Source organism: Cyprinodon tularosa, unplaced genomic scaffold (assembly GCF_016077235.1).
Source record: "Cyprinodon tularosa strain WSP-4 unplaced genomic scaffold, ASM1607723v1 ctg70, whole genome shotgun sequence".
Classification (NCBI taxonomy): Eukaryota; Metazoa; Chordata; class Actinopteri; order Cyprinodontiformes; family Cyprinodontidae; genus Cyprinodon; species Cyprinodon tularosa.
This window is the reverse complement of record NW_024039452.1, coordinates 5,041,661-5,068,243: the sequence shown is the minus strand read 5'-3', so window position 1 is coordinate 5,068,243 and position 26,583 is coordinate 5,041,661. Positions and strand designations below refer to the sequence as shown.

Genomic DNA, 26,583 nt, shown 5'->3' with positions numbered 1-26,583 from the left:
CCAAGCTCCCATGCAAAAAATAGTAGTCTAAAAATATTAGCCTGATTTAGCTGTTGTCAACTTTTGGAAAAACAGTTGAAGTTCTTGTTGCATCTGGGTGGAAAGTATAACACTTATTACGCAATATTGAAAACTAATTTAATTCAATTTCAATTCAGTTTATTTCTTTACAACCAATTCACATCATGTCATCTTAAGTCACTTTCCAGTTCACCAGATCATCCAGTCAAATTGATTCAAAGTTTTCTATCTAAGGAAAACCAGCTGATTGCATCGACTCATTGACTCTTCAGCAATCCCTCACACTAAGCATGCTTGTAGCGACAGTGGAGAGGAAAAACTCCCTTTTAACAGGAAGAAACCTCCAGCAGAACCAGGCTCAGTGTGAGCGGCCATCTGCTGAGGCCCACTGGGGTTCAAGGAGAAGGAAGCAGACATAGAAAAAGGAGCATAGATACAAAAGGCAACTGTCAACCAGCTCCACAGGCGGCCCCGTCCAGGAAACACACAGCCAGGCAGACGAGCTCCGAGCCAGCTTCCATGTCAGAGGATGAAGAGAGCACATCCAGTTAGTCACAGTCAGAGAAACAGGACTACACTGGAAAACAGACCATGCTCCAACATACATACATACTGTACAATGCAGTTAGTGTGCCAGATATTGGAAAAGAGAGCAAATCACATAGCCAGCTAGATCCCCAGATAGGTAGCTATATAGCAAACTAGATAACCAGCTAGGCAGACAGATAGCCAGTTAGGTAGCTAGATATCCAGCTAGGTAGCTGGATTGGCAGCTAGGTAGCTAGATTAGAACTACATAGGCAGCTAGGCAGATAGATTGCCAGCTAGGTAGCAATATAGCCAGCTAGATCGCCATCTAGGTAGCTAGATAGTAAAATAGATAGCCAACTAGGCAGCTAGATAGCCAGCTAGATTTCCAGCTAGGTAGCTAGATAGCAAAATAGATTTCCAGCTAGGTAGCTAGATAGCAAAAAACATTTCCAGCTAGGTAGCTAGATAGCAAAATAGATAGCCAGCTAGGTAGCTAGATAGCCAGCTAGACAGATAGATGGCCAGCTAGGCAGATAGATAGCCAGCTAGGCAGATAGATGGCCAGCTAGGCAGATAGATGGCCAGCTAGGCAGATAGATGGCCAGCTAGGCAGATAGATAGCCAGCTAGATAGCTACATGGCCAGCTAGGCAGATAGATAGCCAGCTCGATAGCTACATAGCCAGCTAGATTGCCAGTGAGGTTGCTAATTAGCCTGTTAGGTAGCTAGATAAAAAAACTCGATAACCAGCTAAGTAGCTATAGCCAGCTAGGTAGTCAGCTAGGTAGCAATAGCCAACTAGATAGCCAGCCAGGTAGCTAGCTAGATAGCTAGCTAGGTAGCTATAGCCAAATAGATAGCCAGCTAGGTAGCTAGATGGCTAGCTAGGTAGCTATAGCCAACTAGATAGCTAGATAGCCAGCTAGATGGCCAGCTAGGTAGCCAGCTTGATGGCAAGCTAGGTAGCCAGCTAGATGGCTAGCTAGGTAACCAGCTAGATGGCCAGCTAGGTAACCAGCTTGGTAGCCAGCTAGGTAACCAGCTTGGTAGCCAGCTAGGTAACCAGCTTGGTAGCCAGCTAGGTAACTATAGCTAGCTAGATGGCCAGCTAGATAGCTAGGTAGCCAGCTAGGTAACCAGCTAGATGGCCAGCTAGGTAACCAGCTTGGTAGCCAGCTAGGTAACCAGCTTGGTAGCCAGCTAGGTAGCTATAGCTAGCTAGATGGCCAGCTAGATAGCTAGGTAGCCAGCTAGGTAGCCAGCTAGATGGCTAGCTAGGTAACCAGCTAGATGGCCAGCTAGGTAACCAGCTTGGTAGCCAGCTAGGTAACCAGCTTGGTAGCCAGCTAGGTAGCTATAGCTAGCTAGATGGCCAGCTAGATAGCTAGGTAGCCAGCTAGGCTAACCTTTACATGCACAAGTGCACTTTCACAACCAACTACAGGTGCTTGGTTCCAGGTACTTAGAGATTTGCTTCCATACAGAAAGCCCATATTCTTATTTTCAGCTACCACAGTATACATGTCAGATTAAATAATACTACTTCAGCTTTATCAGCGTTATCACTCCCTCAGTGTGATTAGCTGTAGGTAAACCAATCATTTATTCTTTCAGTGCCTGGATCGAAAACACTTATCTCCAGTTGTCACCACCAGTTGTAATTTATATAAATAATATAAATGTATTTTTAATAATAATCAAATGCAGCCTTAATATCTGGGTCCCTGAACTCCTGTGGGGCCCCTGCTGACAGAAGGACCCCAGAGCAAGCAGACACATTAAATGTTTCAGTGTCTCTCTTCCTAATGGCAGGCATGTGGCTGCTGGTTTGTTCCCACTATCTGTGACTCCGTCCACTCAGCCCTGCACACCCCGCCTCCCTGACACAGCTGCACTCGCTTTTAGTCTAAAAACAGACTCCATGTCATACCGCTGTGCAGAAATCTTATCTGTGCTCCAGGCAGGACTCGGCCTGTCATGCTCTGTTTGAAATTCAAAGCGTTCTTCAAAATGACCCGTAAGCTTTCTCGTCTACAATCAGATAAATAAATGATCATCATTAATTGTTAATCTCCACATGCTGCTGCTAACTAGAACCTAGTCACTTCTAGCTTTCCTCCTCTCAGCACTGTTGGTGGAGCTTTTTATTTCTTTATACTTCTTCCCTCTTTGATCAGTTTGTCTTGCTGCTGCCTTTCAACCAATAATCTCTCTTCATTGGATTGCTGATTGCCCGTTGGTAATACAGGGTTGAAGTGAAGCCACCGGCAGCCATATTGGTACTCCCTAGTTAGACCAGTCGCAATCTAAATAATACGTGCATTTTCAGGGGGGCTTAAGATTTTTAAAATAAAGATAAATTCATCACTTTGACACACACTGGTTGTTTCATAGCGTCAGTAGATCACTGTAATTTATAAAATAGAAATAAAAAAAATCAGTCCATCACATTGCATGGTCATTATGAAGTCAATGAAGTTTATAATATAATATAACTATATGTGTGGGTCTGTATGACAGGGCAGGGCTCCATGTTAACCGTCGCGCCATTCACCCGGGGCAAGTAGTTTTTATTGTCGGTAGAGTTCAAATTTCATTGCATTTGCCCGCCGGGCAAACATTTAAAAAAAACAAACATGTTTTATTGATATATATACAAAAATGAATATTAGGAACTATATTTATCAAACATTATACTGGGCAAGTAAAAATTGTTTCTGGGCAAATGAAATTTGAAAGTCACTTGCCCTTTGGGCAAGTGGTAAAAATCCTCAACGTCAACCCCTGCAGGGCCGTATTATAAAAATCCATCAAAACAAGAAGCAGCAAGAAGGTTTGGGGTTCGATTCCGGGGTCTTTCTGCATGGTGTTTGCATGTTATCCCTGTGCATGCGTGGATTCTCTCCAGGTACCCCGGCTTCCTCCCACAGTCCAGAAACATGACTTAGGTTCAGTCTCTTAATTCTCTTTAGGTGTGTGAATGGTTGTTTGTCCTGTTTGTCTCTGTGTTTCCCTGCAATGGATTGGTGACCTGTCCAGGGTGGACCCCGCCTCTCGCCCATAGATAGCTGGAGACAGGAACTAGCATCCCTCATGACCCCGGATACGCGTGAGGGAAGATGGATGGATGGATGGATGGATATATATGAGAAATACAACAAACACTACAGGAACGACAGAGTCATCCAATTAATAAAGAATTACTACATTGATATTTCAAATTAAAATACTTTCTATTTACTCTACTTTCTATTTTCTAATCTTAGACACAATGTTAATGGCTGATTTAGTCAATAACTTCCAGTCAGTCTAAGATAATCAGACTAATGTTACGCTACATGCTATACTGTAGGTTCCATCGGTGTATATATGGATTTTCTTGGTTAGTTTATCCACTGACTGTGAAATTACCTGTGGATCGTCTTCCCACAGCCAACCAATTGCTTGTTTTTGCAGCCAAATGCTGCACAGGGAGGCATTTTTACTGCGTGTCTCCATGGGAGAGGGGAGTACCAATATGGCAGCCGGTGGCTTCAGTTTTTTCGGGCAATCCAGGGAAATAAATAGAGATCAGTGCCTACCACCCAAACACATACCAAAATAATAATTTAAAGGGGTGATGGAATGATTCTAAAGGGTATCTGTTGCTGGTCCTTCAGGTCTCTGAATAGACGTAACATTGGTTGTGCTGAAAATGGCATATTAACTGTTCTATGAGCCCTAATGCAGCCTGGTTAAAAGCCCTAGAATGAAACGAGAGGTTTTCTTCCTTTTATGGTATGATCATGAATATTTAGATGAGCTGTGCTCTGATTGGTTGGTTTATAACGAACAAAGCTGCTGAGCAAAGATGCATCATAGCAACAAGCACTCACTCACTGAAACAAAGGTCGTTTTTTTAGTAATGGAAAGTACGAATCGAGGAGTGAAAAAAAAAAGTTTGTCTCCGTGATGACGCTGGTCGGCCATTTTAGATCATCTATGCAGCGTTTACTTGTTTACCAATCGGTCTGCTACCAACAGCAGCGCCGTATCAGATTTATAGTCCCACATCAAACATGACTTCCACCCTAACAGAAATAAAGCGCTGCTCCGTGAGCACACGCCTCCCCGTAAAAAGTAAAGAAAGCATTTTTTTGGTCATTTAGTTTCTCTGTCTTGATATTACCCTTAGGTGAGCACCCCCCTTTGAAAAATCCTGCATCCGCCCCTGTGGAGTACCTATATATGTTTTTTTGTCTATTAAAAAATGAATTTCTGTGCCATTTGTCAATAAAGTTGCTGTTGAATCAAAATGAATTTCGGTGTTATGAGAGACTAAAAAAAAAAAATCTGCAAGTTAAAAGAAAAACTTTAAAATTAAACGTAGTATTTCTTTTCAGCAACTTTTTTTCCAGGTATGATTTATTTTTATTTTTTTTTTGTACTTTTTTTTTCAGGTTTAATTTTTTTAAACAAACTTTATTTCCCCAGTTTATCTCCTTAGTGATTATTACAAATCAATTAAATAACATAATTTTTGAAGAAAGAAATCTTGTGTTAAATAAACCACATTTAATCGTTTTCACTTTTTCCCCAATTGGAGTTATTTTTATTTGTATTCAATTATCGTGATTTACTCTTTAAGGATTCTTTTCTGATTCATTCCATTTTGGTTTTGAGCAAGACACTGTCTGGACGGAGTAATGAGTGGGTAACAGTAGAGAAGCTGCAGAGAGGTGTGGAAAACTACAACTCTGCCTTCTGGTCTGCATCCTACGGAAGAGGATTAGGGTCACTAAAAAAAAAAAAAAAGTTAACTTATTTTGAAGTTTTATTTCAGTTTAATAAGGGAAAAAGTCGAAATTATGAGAAAAAAGTCAGAATTCTGAGATTAAAGTCAAAATTCTGACTTTTTTCCCACATTAAACTTTTATTTCAGTTTAATCAATGATGGGAAGTAACGAAGTACAAATACTTTGTTACTGTACTCAAGTAGATTTTTCTGATATTTTTTACTTTACTTTACTACTTGTTTTTATGGCGACTTTTTACTTCTACTCCTTACATTTTTACACAAATATCTGTACTTTCTACTCCTTACATTTTAAAAAATTGTCTCGTTACTTTAGTTTTGAATCATTTCAATGGAGTTACCGTTATTATTTTTCACGTCATCAATACCAAGTTCAATCTAATTGGATGGAAATCTACGTTGCATTTGACGCACCACTACAAGATGAATCGACAGATTCGGCGGTATTCATTGGCGGCAAATCATTGCAGCTTGGTGGCGGTGGCGTTAGCATAGTAGCATGGACGACGAGATGATTGAAAATGAATACAACGGAGATCTAGTCCTATTGGCAGACATCCATTTAAAATGTAGGCAACGGCATTTATACTTTAAGTAAATTTACAAGCCTGTACTTTGTTACTTTTACTTGAGTAAAGAAGTTTAATCAGTACTTCCACTTTTACCAGAGTATTTTTTAACACAAGTATCTGTACTTTTACTCAAGTACAGAAAGTGAGTACTTTTGCCATCTCTGAGTTTAATATGGGAAAAATTTCAGAATTATGAGAAAAAAAGTCAGAATTCTGAGATTAAAGTTAGAATTCTGAGATTAAAGTTAGAATTCTGAGATTAAAGTTAGAATTCTCAGAAAAAAAAGTCAGAATTCTGAGATTAAAGTCAGAATTCTGAGATTAAAGTTAGAATTCTGAGATTAAAGTTAGAATTCTGAGAAAAAAAAGTCAGAATTCTGAGATTAAAGTTAGAATTCTGAGATTAAAGTTAGAATTCTGAGGAAAAAAAAGTCAGAATTCTGAGAAAAAAAAGTCAGAATTCTGAGATTAAAGTCAGAATTCTGAGATTAAAGTTAGAATTCTGAGATTAAAGTTAGAATTCTGAGATTAAAGTTAGAATTCTCAGAAAAAAAAGTCAGAATTCTGAGATTAAAGTCAGAATTCTGAGATTAAAGTTAGAATTCTGAGATTAAAGTCAAAATTGTGACTTTTTTCCCACATTAAACTTTTATTTCAGTTTAATATGGGAAAAATTTCAGAATTATGAGGAAAAAAAAGTCAGAATTCTGAGATTAAAGTCAGAATTCTGAGATTAAAGTTAGAATTCTGAGATTAAAGTTAGAAATCTCAGAAAAAAAAGTCAGAATTCTGAGATTAAAGTCAGAATTCTGAGATTAAAGTTAGAATTCTGAGATTAAAGTCAAAATTGTGACTTTTTTCCCACATTAAACTTTTATTTCAGTTTAATATGGGAAAAATTTCAGAATTATGAGGAAAAAAAGTCAGAATTCTGAGATTAAAGTCAGAATTCTGAGATTAAAGTTAGAATTCTGAGATTAAAGTTAGAATTCTCAGAAAAAAAAGTCAGAATTCTGAGATTAAAGTTAGAATTCTGAGATTAAAGTTAGAATTCTCAGAAAAAAAAGTTAGAATTCTGAGATTAAAGTTAGAATTCTCAGAAAAAAAAGTCAGAATTCTGAGATTAAAGTTAGAATTCTGAGATTAAAGTCAAAATTCTGACTTTTTTCCCACATTAAACTTTTATTTCAGTTTAATATGGGAAAAATTTCAGAATTATGAGAAAAAAAGTCAGAATTCTGAGATTAAAGTTAGAATTCTGAGATTAAAGTTAGAATTCTCAGAAAAAAAAGTCAGAATTCTGAGATTAAAGTCAGAATTCTGAGATTAAAGTTAGAATTCTGAGATTAAAGTCAAAATTCTGACTTTTTCCCCACATTAAACTTTTATTTCAGTTTAATATGGGAAAAATTTCAGAATTATGAGAAAAAAAAGTCAGAATTCTGAGATTAAAGTTAGAATTCTGAGATTAAAGTTAGAATTCTCAGAAAAAAAAGTCAGAATTCTGAGATTAAAGTCAGAATTCTGAGATTAAAATTAGAATTCTGAGATTAAAGTTAGAATTCTGAGATTAAAGTTAGAATTCATATTAAACTGAAACAAGATCAGTTCAAATCAGTTAACTTTTTCCCCCCAGTGGCCCTAATCCTCTTCCGTAGCTCCCTGTATGATCAGGGTTTTGGGGGACTAATAAAGCACATGTTTTTTTTTTTATCTCAATTAAAACATTAATTTCTGTGCCATTTGTCAATAAAGTTATTATTGAATCAAAATGAATTTCAGTTTTATGAGGAACAAAAAAAAAAAAAACAAGTCTGTAAGTATAGGTATAAACATGGGCGGTTCTAGACAGGGGCCAACGGGGGCCAGTGCCCCTGCAGCTCATGTCCTGGCCCCTGTTATGGCCCCTGCACTGAAGACATAATACTTTGTTACTTTTTTTTTCTTTACAAATTCTGTTTTACTAATAATTCAAAAACAATGAGGTGATTATAAGCCTTCCGTGGTATTGAAATAGGATCCCAGATTTCATCTACTAAATGTTTTTTTTTTTAATGCTCTACTTTTTACAGGTGAATTTATCAGCTTTTCTTCAGTTCTAATTCAGATTTTATAAAAAAAAACGGTAATTTGAACTTAAATTATGTAAAAAATATGTAAAATCCTGAATGTATATTGACCTAATAAGAAATAGAGTTTTAATTAAACCTAATTGAATGGAAATTTTACTTTATGCAGCTCTCTTAATTTATTTGGATCCCTTGCCGTGTTTTTTTATTTCACGCTTTTCTGTGCCCCCTTGAAAACAACTCTGGCCCCCTCCTGGCCCCTCTGGTACATTTGGTCTAGAACCGCCACTGGGTATAAATCTTTTTATTTTGTACCTTTTTGGGGTTTCATTTCTTTAAACGAATTTTATGGCCCCAATTCAGCTCCATAAATAATCCCCCATGAATAAACTAAATATAGATTTCTATAGAGAATCTGTTTGGTTCATTTAGTGAAACATTTGTTAGGAACTGATGCTAAAAATATCAATACACAAAATTTAAAAAAGCAAAGCTGAAAACAGACATTAATTCTTCTAAAAAAAACAATAAAGATGTTTATTTTTAAGGCTTTGTGTCTCAGCGGAATATTTTCTCTGTAATAGTTAAACTATGTTTGAATATTTACTTTAATATAAAGTATATATATAAGGTAATCTACATGGAGACAGCTCCCGATCCTGGCTGGCGTCATGTGTCGCAGACTGAACCGCTTCTGTCTCTGGTTGCTTTTTAGGACTCCGCGTGCGCTGAGACGGAATGCGTGGCGCGCTCCGGTGTCACTGGACTCCGTCTCGCCGGACGCAGAGCTTTGCGCGCAGCCTGAAGGGAAGCACGCGTCCTGGGCGGCTTCATGAAACACCGACCGCTTCGTGTCAGACACCAACATTTACGCTGCTGCCATGAAGACCGACAGGAGATGCGTCCAAATGTTGGCGGCCAGCGGGCAGGAAGACGATCCGCTCCAAAAGGAACCGCACGACGTCTCGGAGACGCAGGACGAAACCAGATACGTCGATTTTGAGCCAAAAGAGGAAGAGAAAGTTTGTCGCTTTGGTTCCAGAAACCAGGCGCCTGTCGTTGATGAAAACAGCCGATTGGAAGCAGTTTGCGCACCGGAGCCGAACTGTGAGCTGAGCGGGATGCATCCAGAGGAGGCAGGGAGCGACTCAGGTAAGGAGAGTGTTGAAGACGTCGGGAACGCGTCTCCATCCTCTCCACCTTGTCTGGAAAAGACTGAGGATTGCCTGCAGACAGGAGCGCGCGGCGGTGAGCTGAGCGCATTTACGCGCGGCGAGGTGTCCAAAGGAAACGCGGAGCGCGACGAGGAATCCCACAGCACCCACAGCTGCCTGAGTGGGAGAAGTGAGTCGGAGGACTGCGAGGAGTCGGACAATGTCAGCCTGCTGCTCTCTGATGATGAAACGCTTCCGTGCGCAACAGAGGACCATTACATTACCACGCACGAGATCCAGCTCTCTGAGCTCTCTGACCACGAAGGCGGCTTCGACCTCAGCGCTGCCTCCTCCGCCAGCTGGGAGGCTGAGGATGACGCGCAGGTGTACCCCTTTGTGGATTACTGCTTGGAGCGCGGAGGGGCTGCTGGGGATCCGGGGGCCAGCCGTGCGCCCTGCTCCCTGGGAGTCAGCACTCTGCTGGAAAACGATCTGCGCGGCGAAGAGACGCGGCGCGGCGGCAACAGCGAGGGACAGATCCGCCTGTCAATCAGAACCATGTCCCGAGCTATAAATGAGCAGCGCAGCATCCAGGAGGAGGGGAATGTTATTTATCAAGCGAGGCGCGCAGGAGACATGAGCCGCTATGTGTTCAGGGGGGTGGAGGGGAAGGCCGAGGGCCTGTGCGACAGAGCCCAGTGCTTCATAGCCGCGCCAGGGCGCCTGCACTTTGGCGGCAGATTGAGGGGGAAGGAGGTCACCGGCTGCTCCAGCGGCACCTCCAGCGAGCTAGACGACGCTGACAAGGAGGTGCGCAACCTCACAGCCAGAGCCTTCAAGAGCCTGGCCTACCCTTACTTTGACACCATCAATTTCAGCACCTCCAGTGAGTCCTCTGCCTCAGAGCACGGCTTAGGGATAAACAGGTGGTCCACCTTTCTGGATCTGAAATACGGAAAGGTCAACGTCTCCCAGGCAGCGGACCAAAGTGTGGTTTCCCGTCAAAACTCTTCCCAAAACAGAGACAGCAGAGCCTATAAGGGCATCAAACCGCCCACCAGCAGCATATTCACTTTGAACGCCAACCCCCACGGCGCATCGTCATCAAAGCAGGTCCAGCTGATGGGGAAATTGGGGCAGGGCCACAGTGGAGTGATCAGACTCACAGAGACTCTGAATTTTCGCTGCAATGTCAAATCGGGAACGTCTGGGGGAGAAAGGCGCACCGACTTGGTGCAAAACGCTGCAGGATCACATTCCACGGATGAGGTTACCAAGAGCCTGCAGAGCAGCCAGCAGAGAGGGGGCAGCAAGCAGCCCTCTAAAAGCATGGATGAGACGCACAAGAAAGCGGTGTTCGCCTCCAGTCTGATCAAAAATGTCCTTTCTAAGAAGATCCAGTTCGAACAGGAGCGCAGGATGGAGAGAGGGGAGATCAGCGAGCCGCACCAGGCGCCCTCCCCGCAGGAGAGCGACAGCCGGCGGAAGGGGAGCAGGGAGCTGCAGAGACAGAGCTCCAAGTTCTCCGAGAGCGGCTCCGACTTTGCCGTAATGTCTGCGGACGAATTAGGAGACATTGTGGACAGCGGCTCATGTGATAGTAAGAGGCAAGACGCGTCTGCAACAGAAACTAATTTGAACTCGGCCAATGAAGCTGGGATTGATACTAAAAAAGGCGCACTGCTCCGCAGCCAAAATAGCGCATTCAGATGCTGGAAGGACGAGGTGCTAGGGTTTCAAAAGGATCATGAAAACGATCAAACTCCGGAGGACAAGCTGCTTCCAGCTGAGGACGAAGACTTGGAGGGGGATCCGTCCTCAGCACGCTGCGCTAAACCCACCAAAATGTCTCATTTGTTTGTGCCAAGTATCCAGCTGCTGCCCAGCGACGGAGAGGCGAGCGCGCAGCGGCACAGGGGAGCCTACTCCCGGAATGGAAGCAAAACTTTATACGTGCCAGACTCCAGCAGCTCCAAAACATCCAAATCCCCGGAAATCAAAATCAACCTGAGAAGCGTGAGAGACGGCACGGCGGGCTCCAAGCTGCGCGCCCCAAATATCAACTCCAGCCTCATCAGAACAGACGAGCTGAAATGCCAAGCTTTGGCTGCGGCTCTGAAGGGTGAGTCCGCGGATAAAGTTCCGCATTTTATGGTTAGAGACATCAGAGAAAACAAAGGGAAGTTACAAACTCCCATTCACCAAGTCAGAGATGTGCGTAAACTGGTTAAAAGTTCATATCACTTTGTTTCTTTGGATAACAAAGAAACCAAATCCAGCTCTACCAACAGGAATCCTAACTCTGGCTCCCCTATAGTCATCAAATGTCAGTCTGTAAATACTAACAGTACTGAAAAACCCACAGAGTTGATGAAACTGGAGCAGTCTGACACATGCAGGTCGTCTCCAGAGGGCGCTAAGAGCGCTTCTCCTCAGAAGGCAGGGAGAGCACCAAACCCTTCCAACAGCTCAGAGGGGAGCACTGTGATGAGCGGGGAGAGCAAAATAAACCCAACAAAGCAAGAACCGGTGTCAGACGTGACAGAAAATAGACCGGAGACCAAGATGGCAAACCGGGCGGCTCTGGAGAAACTCCAGGCTGCAGTGAAAACCATGGAGCAGCTGTACGTGTTTGAAAAAAACGAGTGGAAAAGAAAGAGCGAGCCCCGGCGAGTGACGGACAGTCATGTGCTGTCACTGATAGCCAGCGAGGAGCAGCAGGAACCCGAGGAAAGAGGAGGGATAGGGTTCAACGCAGACAGGGCGGTCAGGAGAGACTCCTACCCCAATATAGACACGACCCCCTCCGCGTTATCCACGCCCCCCGCCACTGACAGCTCCCTGAGGTGGCTGGACAAAGACCTACTTAAAGTGTTCCAGGCATCCAGCGGCCATGATGAAAGGTCAACGCAAACATCTGGTCCCACGGGGGGCAAGAACATGTCGGGCTTCAGCCCCAAAGCCAAGGTCTCCACAGCCGCCAATGTTTTCCAGACAAACACCCCCCCCAGCGGAAAAACCTTCGCACCAAAGTCCCCGAAGCTGGCTCTGTCCCTAAAAACCAGCTGGTCAGGAGTTAGTGGGAAGGAGGATTCTGAACCAAGGGGTGCAGACCGCTTTGAACATCAGCTTTCAGGCGCATCAGCGGACGGTGGGAATTACCTAACCATCCCGGTTAAGACCCCACCCAGCAGCCGCAAAACTGCATCTTCAGATAAAACATCAGCAAAGACGCTTTGCCATCAGTCGCAGTCAATGTCTCCCGAACGATATGAGGGATCTGCCTCTAGAGGTCAGGAGACGAAACGATCCAGCCTTGTGATGGAGACCCACTCACCTGAGATTCCCTCCGCTACCATTTACCACTCCCTGCCTTTGGCTGCGCCTGCCAGTCAGCCGCAGGTCTATTGCTTCTCCCCGGCGATGACTCCCGCCCCCACCCTCGACCCCTTTCAGGCCACACAGAGGAAAATGCTGCTGGATCCCACTACTGGAAATTACTACCTGGTGGACACGCCCGTGTCCCCGGCCACAAAGCGCCTGTTTGACCCAGAAACAGGGCAGTACGTGGACGTACCCATGCCCCAGCCTCCGATGACACCGGTACCTATGCCTATCTCGCCGCTTGCGCTCAGTCCAGGAGCCTACGGTCATACCTACATGATCTACCCCGGCTTCGTGTCGACGCCTTCGGTGATACCTGCCAGAACGCTGGTACAGTCCCAGATGTCAGAGGCAGAGAGCGTAGAGAAGTTTTCCTCACAGCAGGCCGAAGGGATGTACATGGAGAGTCCATTCTACATGGCGACTGGGAAGCCTTCCCAGGCAGCTCCTCAGCAGAGCGCCTCCAACAGGCCACAGCAGGGATACTCCGGCCTCAATCAGCCCGTCATCAGCATCACCTCCCAGCAAGGACCCCGGATCATCGCCCCACCCTCATTTGACGGGACCACCATGAGTTTTGTGGTGGAGCATAGATGAGATGCAGCTCAGCTTGGAGACGTGAGTCCTTTACATCCTCACACAGTCATGCCTCTAGGGGAAAAAACTGGAAAACAAAGTCCAGTTCTTGGTCATTTTGAAACGGCTGCCCTGCTAGAAAGAGTCTTAGGCAATGCTAGGCAGTTTCCTAGGGCCCCAAGTTCCTGGGGGCCCCATAAAACTCTGTTTACATGTATGGTTAATACAACCATTCCTTATTTCTGCACATTAATTATGTTTTTGATAAAAACCCTTCGGCTAAAATGCCATCAGAATGCTGATAATATTATTCAGTGTCCACCATATTGGATCAGTCCATTTGCTGCACATGTTCAGAAAGGTCCAAACAGACAGCAGCAAACCATTTGAAAACAAACCATGCAAAGAGCAGTGTTTCTAACTTAGCGCTTTAGTCGCTATATTTAGCCACTTTTCAGACCCCTCTAGCACTTTGATTTCTAAAAAGCTCCTAGCGCCAAATCTAGAGACTTTTTTTCTGCTACTGGAGACTTTGGAGACAACATCTAAAAGCAGCGAACTCTGCTCTCCAGAGCGAGTAGATTGGTAACCCCGCCTCCTGCTCTCCTCTATCTTGTCTGCTGTCGTGATTCATGCAGCTATTATTTCATCCAAATGAAAAATGGAGAACAGATAAGCAGATCATGGCTTGTCTACAGTGAAAAGAAGGACTGGGTTATTTACTTTGGCCTTTTTGGAAACACAGGAAGGAGCAATCAGCTAAGTGAGCTTAGTGCTTGGAAAAAATCTTTCATTCCTTTAGAGACAGCATGAAAAGTCAGCTGAGTACAAAACATAGAGAGGAAAACAAGAAGAAAAGGGACAAGAAGAGAGGGACACAACCTAGAACAGATAATGGATGTCTATTCTATTAACATTTATCTATCTGTAGAATGGGTCTGTCTTCTCAATTCAGAGGGCCCTCTGCCTGTCTTTGCCTAGGGCCCCAAATTTCCTAAATCCGCCCCTGGCCGAAGGGTGCATAGGTTGTATAATTATATGATTTCACAGAAGATTAAAAAAATTATACAAACTAAAAAAAATAAAATACTCCAGGAAAACCAAAAATTAAATAAACAAAAACACACACAAAGGAATGATGCTGCACTTAAAAAAACCAACCCAAGTTAATAAAAGCTATAAACCAGCTTCACATGATGGAAGTCCTCCAGGCCACTAGGGGGAGACAGGTATTAAACAATCATGAGAACATTTCCATTGCTAACAAATTATATTTTTGGACCTCTTTTTTTTTTTGCAAAAAAAGAAAAAAAAAATGAAATGTCCATTTTTCTTCTAATCTTGTTTAATAACAGGCTGTTTCCGAATATCCGCGCTAATCCCTAAATCCCTCAATCACGGGCGTGCTTCGGTGGCGCAGTGGTTAGCATGCATAACCCCGTATTTATGGAGGCCGTAGTACTTGACGTGGACGACCAAGCGCTGGACCCTTCGCCGCATGTTCCCCACCTCGTACAACTTTCCTTTCAGCCCAATGTACAAAATTTCAGCCACTATTACCGTAAAAACCTCAAAAAGAGGTTAAAAAATAAAACCCTCACTCACTATATTGTGGACTTTATGGTAAACTCAGTTAACTGACCGTTTGGACAGATGATCACTACTTTTCGCTCCCCCGCTGGTCACCTAACTCCGCCTCCCCACTCGGCGCCTGCGCCATCTATGTTATCTGTTGCAGTCAGGGGCGCCGTATGGGGGGGGTCAGTCTTTTGGGGGACTGAGGGGGGCCCCAGAAGAAAAGTTATGTCCGCCTAGCAATAAAATAAATTATCCTTGTGTTCTCCCTCATTTTCCACCAGTAAACAGCAAAATACTGCATAAATATTTAGTATTAAAATCTGTGGCAATAATAAAAAAATGTTAAGTTAGATCTTGAAATTCAGATTAAATCACAACCATTAAAAGACATCTATAAATTTTGATCAATCTCATGAGCAGCCTGAAGCAGCCAAACCAAAAATACATATTATGTCATGACACATGTATGAATGTACAGTCAATTCTCAGGGCCAGCATAAAAATAATGTTCCAGCATAAAAATTATCTGTCCTTTAATAAAGTTATAATGAAACCACACAGGACAATAGTTCACAATCCAAAACCTATTTTCTATCAGTTTGTACATAGATACAGCTATTTTATTTAAATTAATGTATATTGAACTTCAATCTGAAAAACTCACGAAGAGAAAAGAGAATTAGGAGAAATTTTCTGATACAATTACTTTGTCTTTGGCGCTCAGACCTCGGCAGGAAACTTTAGCGCTGATTTTGGGGGGTCAATATCAATGCCCTTCATTGGGCCCCAAATTCCTGGCGGCGCCCCTGGTCGCAACCACACTAAATCCCATGATGCTTTGCAAGGAGAGCTTTTGAAAAGAAATTTGGAATATATCTGCTCGTCTGACGACCATGAATGTGGAAATGTCAAACTTTTTTATCCAATAGAGTTCAGACACTCATCTAAAATGGTGTAACCACTACATAGTGCTCTATTTAGGTATTAGGGCGGATGCTTGGACACAGCCTTAATCTCCTTTATCACTCCGTTTATGCCTTTCCTGAGTTTTTGATCCTATCTAAGTTAAGGAGTGTCTCCCCCTAGTGGTCTGGAGCACTTCCACTATGTGGTGCTAGCTTGCAGCTTTTAAAAAATTGCAAATGTCTTTGCAGCTTGCATTTTTCCTTTGCATGTGTTTGGTGTGTTAGCATCATTTGTGTGTTTGCAGCATGTTTCCGCTTTGCTCCTCTCTATTGTCCAAGTGAAGTTTTTTACTTTCAGTTGTTTTTGCTATGTGCAGGATTTGTTATGGATAACAGAACCCAAGAGGACTATGGAGTAAAATATGTTCCAATTTTTTTACACATTTTGTAAATAGAAATTAAAAAATGACAACCTGGAAATTAATTACTTCTTAATCAGAAAGAGGTTTTAAATGTAATTTTGCTGCTTTCTCGAAATAAGATTTTTTTTTTCTGTATATATTTTTGAAAAGTTGATTTTACAAATTACATATTTACATTTTTTTTCTATTTCAGTTTTTCAGATTGATTTTGCTCTCTTTTAAAATGCTCGCAGAAGGGAAGGAAATTTTATCTCTAAAATGCAGTTTAAAAATAAAGAAATTTGTCAAACTCAATGTTAAAAAGAAACATTTGGAAATTTAAAACCAGTACAAAAAAAAAAGAAAAGAAAGAAAATGACTTTTTAATTAAAAGCACTTAGAAAACAAAATATAAAAAATATATATGTATGTATATATATATATATATATATATATATATATATATATATATATATATATATATATAGAAAACAATTAGCATAAACTAACCCAAAAAGTTTTCAAGGTTTAATTTCAAATTTCTATTTACAAAATTTGCTCTTTGTTTGCATCAATTATGGAACAAAATTCACCCCATAGCTGCTTTATTTTGTAAATGGAAATAAAACAAAATAATAATAAAAAAAATTTAATCCAGAAAGGAAACTTTTAAAATTGTCATAATCAAAGAGATTAACCTTGTTGTTTCCTTTGAATTTGTTTGTTCATTTTTTTTCTCACAATTTTCAATACATTTAAATTCAATTTCAATAAAAGTGTTTCCAACATCCGGTATACCGATAGAAACGCATTTTTTCTCCTCACTGCAGAGGAGAGCCCGTCCCCAGGGAAGAAGACAATATCATCTGTAAAACACAGTTTGAAAAAGATGCAATTCCTTGAACTTAATCTCAAAATAGAGAGAAAAGAATCTGCACAAAACAAAATGAAAAAATAAAATCAGAGAAAAAGTCAAATAAGTTCCATTATTTTTTCACATTTTGTAAGTCTTAAAGCTTTTTTGATTATGTTTTTCATGTCTTTTCAGTATAGAATAAACACAATATCAGTCATCCAGGTCATAGTCATTACAAAAAAAAAAAAAAAATTAAAAACAATCCACTGGATTTTGTTTCCAAGTTTGAAGACGTTTCTCTTCCCATTCAGGAAGCTTATTCAATTCAAAATATCAGAAATAGTGTTAAGTTCAAGGCTTTATACAGCAGCCCAGCAAAGACTTGTTTATGTTTAGAAAACATGCAAATTGAAACAGACGAACGGGTCCACCCCTTTGGAATGGGGGTCGTTTGGCTTCTTTTGTGTCAAATCAGGAAGTAAATCTAAAAGAAATGCAGCAGAACACGATGGTGAGAAGATTAAACGCAAAAACATCTCCATCCCATATGTTGCTGGAGTCTCTGATAAACTCAAGAGGATTTTCTCCAAATACAAAATCCAAGAACATTCCAAACGAAACAAGAGGCTTAGACAAAGACTAGTGGATCCTAAAGACAAAAGTGCAGCGAGGAATGCTCTGATCTTTATATTGGAGAAACCAAACAACCTCTCCACAACACAGAAGAGCGCCCTCCTCTGGACAAGACTCTATGGTACATCTACACCTTATGGAGAAAGGACATTCTTTGGAGGACCAGAATGTTCACATTTTGGACAAAGAAGACAGATGGTTTGAGAGGAAGGAAGCCTTCTATGTTAAGAAAGAAAAAACAACCTTAAACAGAAGGAGAGGGGGGGACTCAGATTTCAGCTTTCGAAAACCTACAATGCAGCGATAGAGTTGATTCCTTCCTGCTATCATCGCAGCCCCAACACCTTTCCACAGAGATGGGAAGTAACGAAGTACAAATACTTCGTTACTGTACTCAAGTAGATTTTCTGATATGTTTACTTTACTTTACTACTTATTTTTATGGCGACTTTTTACTTCTACTTCTCACATTTTAAAAAATTGGCTCGTTACTTTAGTTTGGAATCATTTCAATGGAGTTACCGTTATTATTTTTCACGTCATCAATACCAAATTCAATCTAATTGGATGGGAATCTACGTTGCATTTGACGCACCACTACAAGATGAATCGACAGATTCGGCGGTATTCATTGGCGGCGAATCATTGCAGCTTGGTGGCGGTGGCGTTAGCATAGTAGCATGGATGACGAGATGATTGAAAATGAACACAACGGAGATCTAGTCCTATTGGCAGACATCCATTTAAAATGTAGGCAACGGCATGAAAAAAGTGGTTTCTACTTTTACTTTTATACTTTAAGTAAATTTACAAACCTGTACTTTGTTACTTTTACTTGAGTAAAGAAGTTTAATCAGTACTTCCACTTTTACCAGAGTATTTTTTAACACAAGTATCTGTACTTTTACTCAAGTACGGAAAGTGAGTACTTTTGCCATCTCTGCCTTTCCATGAGAGCCAAGGACCTCGTCTATTCAGCCAGGCCAACAATTCTCTTTATCGACCCCCTTTCAGAGACATAGACATAGTTTTTATTTTATTTTTTGGAATAATATTAAATAATATTCACTGAAACGACAGTGAAAGTCGTGTTCGATGGGTCAGGACTGGACTGATTTAAATCAGGGACTTTGTCTCCGTAACTTTAAAAAATAAAAAAAACATCTAGCGTTCCCCAAGGCCCCATCTTAGAGTCTCTATTATTCAATATTTCATGCTCCCTGATGTCACATTTTTATAAACAGCACCATAACTAGCTGTACATCGTCATATAATCAGGTGTTATTAGGGTTGTCAAAAGTATCGAAACTCAAAAAAGTATCGATACTGAAATGTTATATCCGGATACAATACTCGTTTTCAAAAGTATCGATACAGTGCCACCACCAGTAGCACCTAAGCAGTCATTCATCTAAAGTGCAGAATAGAGGAAAATGCACTTTCAGAACACTGTGTAATTGAATAATTCTACGCACTTTTCAGTTTCACACTTTTTTTTTAAGAGTTGCAGCTGCTGAGAATTACTTTTGTTTCTTAACCGGTTTGGCTAGCGTCATTGTTATGTGTGCAAAGCATAGCCAAGGAAGGAACATTTAATTTTAATTTTATACGTTTTTTATCAAGCTTGCTTAATATTGTGCACAGCATACAACCTCAAAATATTGTTCTTATTGTTTATTTTATTTATTTATTGTATTTTATTTATTAATTAAAATATTTCTGTAGAATTTTGGAGTCTTTGTTTTGGTATCGAAAATGGTATCGAGTTGAAAAGTTTAGTATCGTGACAACCCTAGGTGTTATATGAGGTTTTAATAACCAGGTATAACAAGGTTACAAGGTTCTTTAAAATGACTTACTGAAAATTATATAGAAATGTACAGAAAATTTCATTTAGAAAATAGAAAAATTTGTATTTTTGAGTACTTAATTGTTTTCAAAAGTGAGTGCTTTAACTTGATGTTTGAATAAGTAACTTTTATGATAGTTTAGTTCAATTTTACCACGAGTATCAATACATTTACTCAAGTTTTACCGTTGAGTATTTGCAAACAGGATCCACTAATCCACAGGATAGGCTTGTGACGACTCAGAGAGTTTTAAGCCCCTTCATGCATGCGTGAGACGGTCCTGCTGCAGCTGTAAAGTTTGCAGCCAAGCACCTCGCTGTACATCAAAGAGTCCCGTTCAGTTTTATAAGAAAAGGTTTTATTAAGGTGTTTGGAGAACATGCAGGAAGGAGAGGGTCAGCATATCAGCTGCTGCAGGATATCAGGATCCTGGCTGGCAGCTCGGAGCCTGCAGCTCTATCAGCTGGCTTTTTATAGGAGCAGTCGTTTAAAGGGGGAGAGGGTGAGAAGTCGGCTTTATTACATAAACACAGCAGGCAACGCTGCAGCAAATAGCCTCATCCGCACTCCGGTGGAGTGTTTGGAGTTCCCCTTCTCGTTTGACAATACGGCCCACATACTGAGGAGCTCAGTTATGTTTATAAAGTAAAAGATAGTCTGCTGTCAGATATCCTCCAGAGGCTGGAGAAGCACGCAGGTTTTAATCCAGCAGAGGCATCTTTAAAACCGAGCTGCCTGCTTTCCCAGTTTACATTTGCCAGGGACTTTCCATCGATTACGCTTCAGGGATCAGGACAAAAAAAAAATTGCACTTTAGATTTATACATCAATTTTATATATATAATATATTAATATGATATATATAGTAAAGCAACTATGGAGTCAATTTATTTCCATTATTGCTGCAAACAAAGATCCCAATATTTAAATGAAAGTTTGACAAAAATGCAATCCAGAAATAAACCCTTGAAAAACCTCCCTAATAAAAAAGTTTTTGAAAGTTCTCTCACTTTTTCCCCACATTTTATTGTCTTTAATTTGTTGTTTTTTGACTTTATTTTCACTATTTTTTAAAAGATTTAATATTTTATTTTCAGATTTCTGCATTCTTTTCACAAATAGAGATCCCATTATCTCCCCTTCTAGGCCAATACAAAACCTTTGCTCTTGACCAATAAAAATAGTTGCTAGCATCCTGCCGACCAATAGAAATGCGCCTTCGTTCCTCGCATCAGAGGAAAGCCCGCCCCAGAAGTGAAAAGAGATTATGATCTGTAAAATGCGATTTGAAAAACCAAAGTTACAAAGAAATTTGTACTTTTCCAAATTTACAAAACATGTTTCTTTGCAAAAATAATGGAACAAAATTCACCCTATATTTAACCATATACTTTTTTACTCTACTTTTTATACCACATACAGTTTTCTCATGATTCTTGATTTATTAATTTTACTGAATTGTATGAAATAAATGCAAACATGGCCACTTCCAATAGTAAAAAGTATACAGTGGGGGGGGAAAGTATTTATTTAGCTACCGAACTGCAAGTTATCCTACTTAGAAAGAAGAGAGAGGTCAGTAACTTTTCACTATGAAAGTCAAAACATACAGTGTAGAAGAGTAAAACTACCACATGGATGTTTTTCTATATATTTTTGTTTTCTCAATTACGATTCCTTTGGTCATGAATCAATAACAATATGGTCTGATGAAATATTGCAACATTCCCATTTTGAATCTACTGAAATATTGCAATATTTCCACTTTAAAAGTTAAAGAAATGAACCAGGGTCTGTCTGATCCTTCCTCAGCAAAGGGTTTCCATAACTTTTCTTGCTGAGCGCTCCTTTGTTTTAACGTTTTTTTGCTTTCTTCCAAAAACCGAACAAAGGGAAGTCAACTGTAATAAAACACTTATATACGGAGTGAATTTTGTGCTAATATTGTTGCAAGGAAATACCATATTTTATAACTGGAAATATCCAATCCAGAATTGAAACTAACAAAGAAAATGTTTGAAGTGTAACCCAGATGTTTTAATTTTTCTAATTTATTTTTCATATTTTAATTTGCTCACCTATGCAGACCAACAGAAATATGCCCACCCCTCAGCCCAGAGGAAAGCCCCGCCCCTTCAGGAGAATGGGATCTGAAAAATTCAACTTGAAAAGAATGACTTCTTTTAAACTCAGTCGGAAGCAAAGGGAAATTTAAAAAAATATATTTTAGAAAATTGTAAAAAGAAAAATGGCAAAAATGTGAAAATAGAAAATTTGAAAAAAAAAAAAATCTATGAAAGGACATAAAAAAACTTTTTTGAAAAAGATAAAATATAAAAAAATACAAAAAAAATGAAAGTTTGTAAAAGGTTCATTTTAGTATTGCTTTTTTTTTTTTGTGTGGAGCAATAATGAAGAAAAATTCACTCCATAATTTTAGAGAGATGCCAGGAGTATTTTACCCTAAACAGCTCAAACAAAGTATTGATTTAACTTGGGTGGAAGTTAAGATAATAAATAAGAAAACTAAAACCTTTAAAATGAAATTATTTCATATTTGACACTTTATTTTAATAGCTATCAGTAATGTGTTTCTATCTGCAATGACAGCAGCTTGTCAGCATCCAAAAATTCATTTTAAAATCTGCTTTTTTCAGTTTATCTCAGTATGTTACTCTAGTTATTTATAATGCAAAACATAATTCCTACATTGACAATGATAAAAAAATAATTTTCGAACCCAGGCAGAGAGGGAGGTAAAAAAAAATGTTTTCTTTTTCTTTTCCCCTTTAATCTTCTGAGAACCCTCTATCGCCCCCTGGAGTCCCTCACTGCCCTTGAATTAGAGTCCTGCAACGGGTCACCCGCTAAAATGCTCTTTTGCGGGTGAAAAATACATAAATAAAAATAAACGGGTCGGGCGGATATTTTTTTAGTGCGGGCGGGTAGTTGGTGATTTTTTTCTTTATGCGTGTGTGTTGTTATGGACATCAGAAATGTTATATTAATCAGGCACTGGGGTCACCCTTGTTGTAGCTTAAAGCCCTGCCAGCAGTGTGGGCTTCCCTCCAAAAAGGCCACAGTCAGTGCATACACGTCTGCTGCAGTGTTAATGGCGCTGTTCTGCAGCGCAGCGTTCTATAGCCTATTACTTGATGCGTTAACGGGTCGGGTTGCGGGTTAAATATCAACGGGTCGGGTTCGGATTTGAATTGAAGATATCCGCGGGTGACGGGTCGGGTTCGGTAGTCATCCTAACGGGTTCGGGCGGGTGCGGGTTGGTAAAACTCCACCCGTGCAGGACTCTACCTTGAATGTAATTTTATTTATAAGGTAGAAAACGGAATTAAAGGTATTGTGGAGGATTTTTTAAAAGACCCGCCCTCGGCCATTTTCAAAGAGTTGTCTGAAACCGTAGCTCACCACAGATATGCGCCTGAAAGTGCGCAGAAAATGATAGCTAACGGGATGAGCACGTAGGACGGCCTTACGTAAACATATCACTAGAATGATTGACAGTTAGGAGGACCACTTATTGAGATGATCCACCCGGAAATAAAAGATTGTCTTCTATACTGGAGGTCTTCAACAGGAGGTCCGCGACCCTTAGGTGGTCCAAGCAGGTACTGCATGGAGGTCTTGGAAGTTTTGGTTGATTACTCTTTTTTTATATCCTACCTGCATTTTTTTCCACTAATTGAAACGTCTTTAAATCCACATTAACATGAACCCAACACACTCCAGTAAACAGATAAATGGAGGCAGAAGATGTCTTTCAGTCATCTATGAACACATTCATCGACACACAGGAGCTCTTTCAAGCTGGACACCGTTTCATTCACAACACCTCAACCAGGAAGCAGAAATACTTTAATAATCCCAGGGAGGGATTACTTTAGTTACATTACTCCATCTGTAATAGAGTGACTAGAGGACCAGTTTCATACAGTATATATAATTAGGGGGCCCCCGCTCCAATTGACCATCAGTTTGGGGTCCTTGGTCTGGAAAATGTTGAAGACCATCCATCCATTTTCAAACACGCTTAATCCCAATTGGGGTCGCGAGGGGTGATGGTGCCTATCTCCAGCTGTCAATGGGTGAGAGGCGGGGTCCATCGCAGAGCAACGAAGAGGCAAACAACCATTCCCACACACTCACACCTAAGGAGAATTTAGTGAAGCCAATTAACCTAACAGTCATGTTTTGGGACTGTGGGAGGAAGCTGGAGTACCCGGAGAGAACCCACACATGCTCAGAACAACATGCAAAGTCCATGTAGAAAGACCCTGGGAATTCATAAAAATTTAAATAAAGTTCAGTTGCCAGTTTCCATCAAGCTGCAGGGAATTGCTGCTGTTTGTTGCTGTTTCCTGATTACATTTTGTTTATCAGAACTTTTTTCTCTTCTGTTCTTTCTGTAGGACGGTGGGATTTGGTGGATCGGCCTACTCTGGGTTTATCCTCTGCATTGTTTTACCTGAAGACTTTCTACAAGTTATTCATGATTCATTCTTACAGCACTGCTAAACCAGAAATACACTAGAAAATTATCTAGAAATAAGAAAAAAATTCTTAATTTAAGTGTATTTACGCTTAATTTTGCCAATGGGATGAGTAGTTTCACTCTTAAAATAAGATAATTAGATAATATGCACTCGAAATAAGACAATGCAATTGTTTTTTCTTATTTTAAATGTAAATTGTCTTGTTCCATTGGCAAAATGTCCAAAAAAATGCACTTATTTTAAGAAAAAATGACTTATGTGGAATACCATTTTTTGCAGTGTGGAGGAGTCACACTTGATTCACACCTGGAACTAATGAGTTGTTTAAAGAAATATATTTTATCTGAGATTTTCATGCAGTTATACCTCTTTGATTACATTTGGATGAAGTAACTGAATTCGTTTTTAATCGTTGTGATGAATATGTTGGGGAAACGATTCAGTCCGTGATGTTTTAAAGCACTTTATGTGCATCGTTGATATTTCTGCACCTTTTTCACTTAATTTTGATAAAGATTTTACATGCTGCCTTTTATTTGTACCCAGTGGAGCTGCTGGACAGTCCTTCCTACTCTGATTCTTAGGTTAATATCGTAAAGATGTTTGGTATCACCCTTATTCCAGATTATTCTTTCATAATGAACGCTGCAGGTAACTGACACGGTGAATGCATGATATGTTATATTAGAAAATGTGATTAAATGAGACGGTGAACGAAAAGCTGTTTTATTGGATTACGTTTCTACTAAATTAATAATATCATTTGTAGATTATTTTTTTGGTCTCAAATGCTTTAGAAAATTCAAAACAATTTAAGTCTAGAACTTATATATGTAGAATTGAACACGTCATCATTTTGGATGGTAAATTTATAGTAACAACCCAGTAATCCAGACATAGAAAGAAAACAACACCAAAAATGTGAACAATACAGGCAAAAAGTATTGAACACCCTTATTGATATCAGTTGAATATTTCATTACTGTTCAAAGTTAAAGTTAAATTTAACTTTAAGCCCCTGTCACACCTTGACGGTTTAGCCAGCGTATACCTGACGTCCCAGAATCTCCTGTAATGCTGGCATACGCTGAACTTTATATGTATTTTTTCAATTTTGGGCGTATACATAGAGGATTCATAGCGAGTCCAGAACCAACATATTCTCATTATCAGTTCGTATGAAATCGTACGATAAGTTATGCACACTATTTTGTACTTTTTGGACGTTTTTCCTCAAAAAATCACATCAGTGTGCATGCGCTAGCAGAGAGAAAAAAAAAGCAGATCCGCGGACGGACGTAAAACTGGGAAAAACAGTGCAATCATCACGTATTCATGTCTCTAACTACGTTGCTTGCTGTTTTATATCTTAGGGTTAGGGTCAGGGTTAGGGCTAATTGGAATTTATATTCTATGTACGTGAATGGTGCGTCAGATGCACATACGACGAAAAAAACGTTCAAAACGTACGAAATTACGGTGCATAACTTTTCGTACGATTTCATACGAACTCATAATGAGAATACACTGCCAGAACTTCTGTCCAACGACAGCCTAACTTATGCGTAATGCACGGCAGCATAACGTCCATGAAAGGATGCACAAGCCAGTGTCCTGGTAACCTGACTCCGCCAGAAGGATTTGCTCCGCATATCCATCTGGAAACGTTCCGTAGAAGTAATTTTGGGAAGGGGTGAAAATACTGGTTAGCTGATTGGCCTATGTTGGTGATAGACGGGCCAAATAAACCAATCAGATCAACGAAGCATAAGACGTACTAACAGAGCGACGACGAAGAGGAGCCAATTGATAGATCAAACTCTTGCCGAAACCAGTCGGGAGAAGAGCAAAAACATCTTTTCCTCTGAGAAAAGCCTCCAGAGCAGTGTTTTGCTCTTCTTTCAGTGAAGAAATACTCTGTAATTCCGATAAAACTTGCTTGATAGCTACGCTAACGCTAGTTTCATGGGCTGAAGCCGCCATGTTCTTTAGACTGAACTGTCGCGCTTCTCGTTGCGTCACACCTCAACCCACCTCAAAGCCAACGCTGATTGGACGTTCGTTTGGTGAACGGCTCCAAATTTTCTTTAACGGAGAGTCTCCAGACTGATTAGCGAGTGAAACCCTGAAAGCTCGCGAGATCAGGATGGTCTCATGCGGCTAGTGTCCTGAGGGGGGCAGCGATGCGCCCGGAGGCGCCCGGCCTGCATAAAAGCACAAAAAGAAGGTTTCTCTAAACTTCGCAGGTGTGGTATTAACCTAGCTGCTGTTTACCGCTCGCCAAACAAAAAGAAAAAAAAAAGAAAAATAAGAAACGAAAGAAAGCAGGTTTCAGCAGATTTTGCGTCATGTCTGCTAGGAAGTTTGTTGGTGGTGGGTGTGAACGCAGGGAGGATCCATCACACGGTTTCCTCCTGTGAACCCCCTTTATACCAAAACGCTGCCAATACGCCATTATACAGCAGCTGGAAGCTAGAAACACGTTCAGCGCTCGTCTGGAACACGTCAGATACCTTGATATGCGATGGAGAGAAGTTCTTGATAAGTTACGCACAAGTTACTCAGCTAGACTAGGGTTACTGAGCTAGACTAGGGTGACCAAATGTCCGTATTTCCCGGGACATATCCGTATTTCACGTCCTGTCCCGGGCGTCCCGGGTTTTTTTTAGAAAGTGAGGAAATGTCCTGATTTCACTGCGCACTGTTAAAACAATGGCATAAAGCAAGGAGGATCTATTGTTTATGAATAA

General features: G+C 40.5%; 1 protein-coding gene across 1 annotated transcript; it reads left to right on the top strand.

Annotated features, from left to right (window-relative positions):
- Positions 1 to 8,714: 8,714 nt before the first annotated feature.
- On the top strand, positions 8,715 to 23,922 carry cunh4orf54 (chromosome unknown C4orf54 homolog). The gene is made up of 2 exons (XM_038268489.1): positions 8,715 to 13,144; positions 23,750 to 23,922. The coding sequence occupies exon 1, from the start codon at positions 8,870 to 8,872 to the stop codon at positions 13,121 to 13,123; it is 4,254 nt and encodes a 1,417-aa protein (XP_038124417.1). The 5' UTR covers positions 8,715 to 8,869; the 3' UTR covers positions 13,124 to 13,144; positions 23,750 to 23,922.
- The last annotated feature ends 2,661 nt before the right edge of the window (positions 23,923 to 26,583 follow it).

Coding starts and splice junctions, on each gene's coding strand:
- cunh4orf54 (XM_038268489.1), top strand. CDS start 8,870: ATGAAGACCGACAGGAGATGCGTCCAAATGTTGGCGGCCAGCGGGCAG.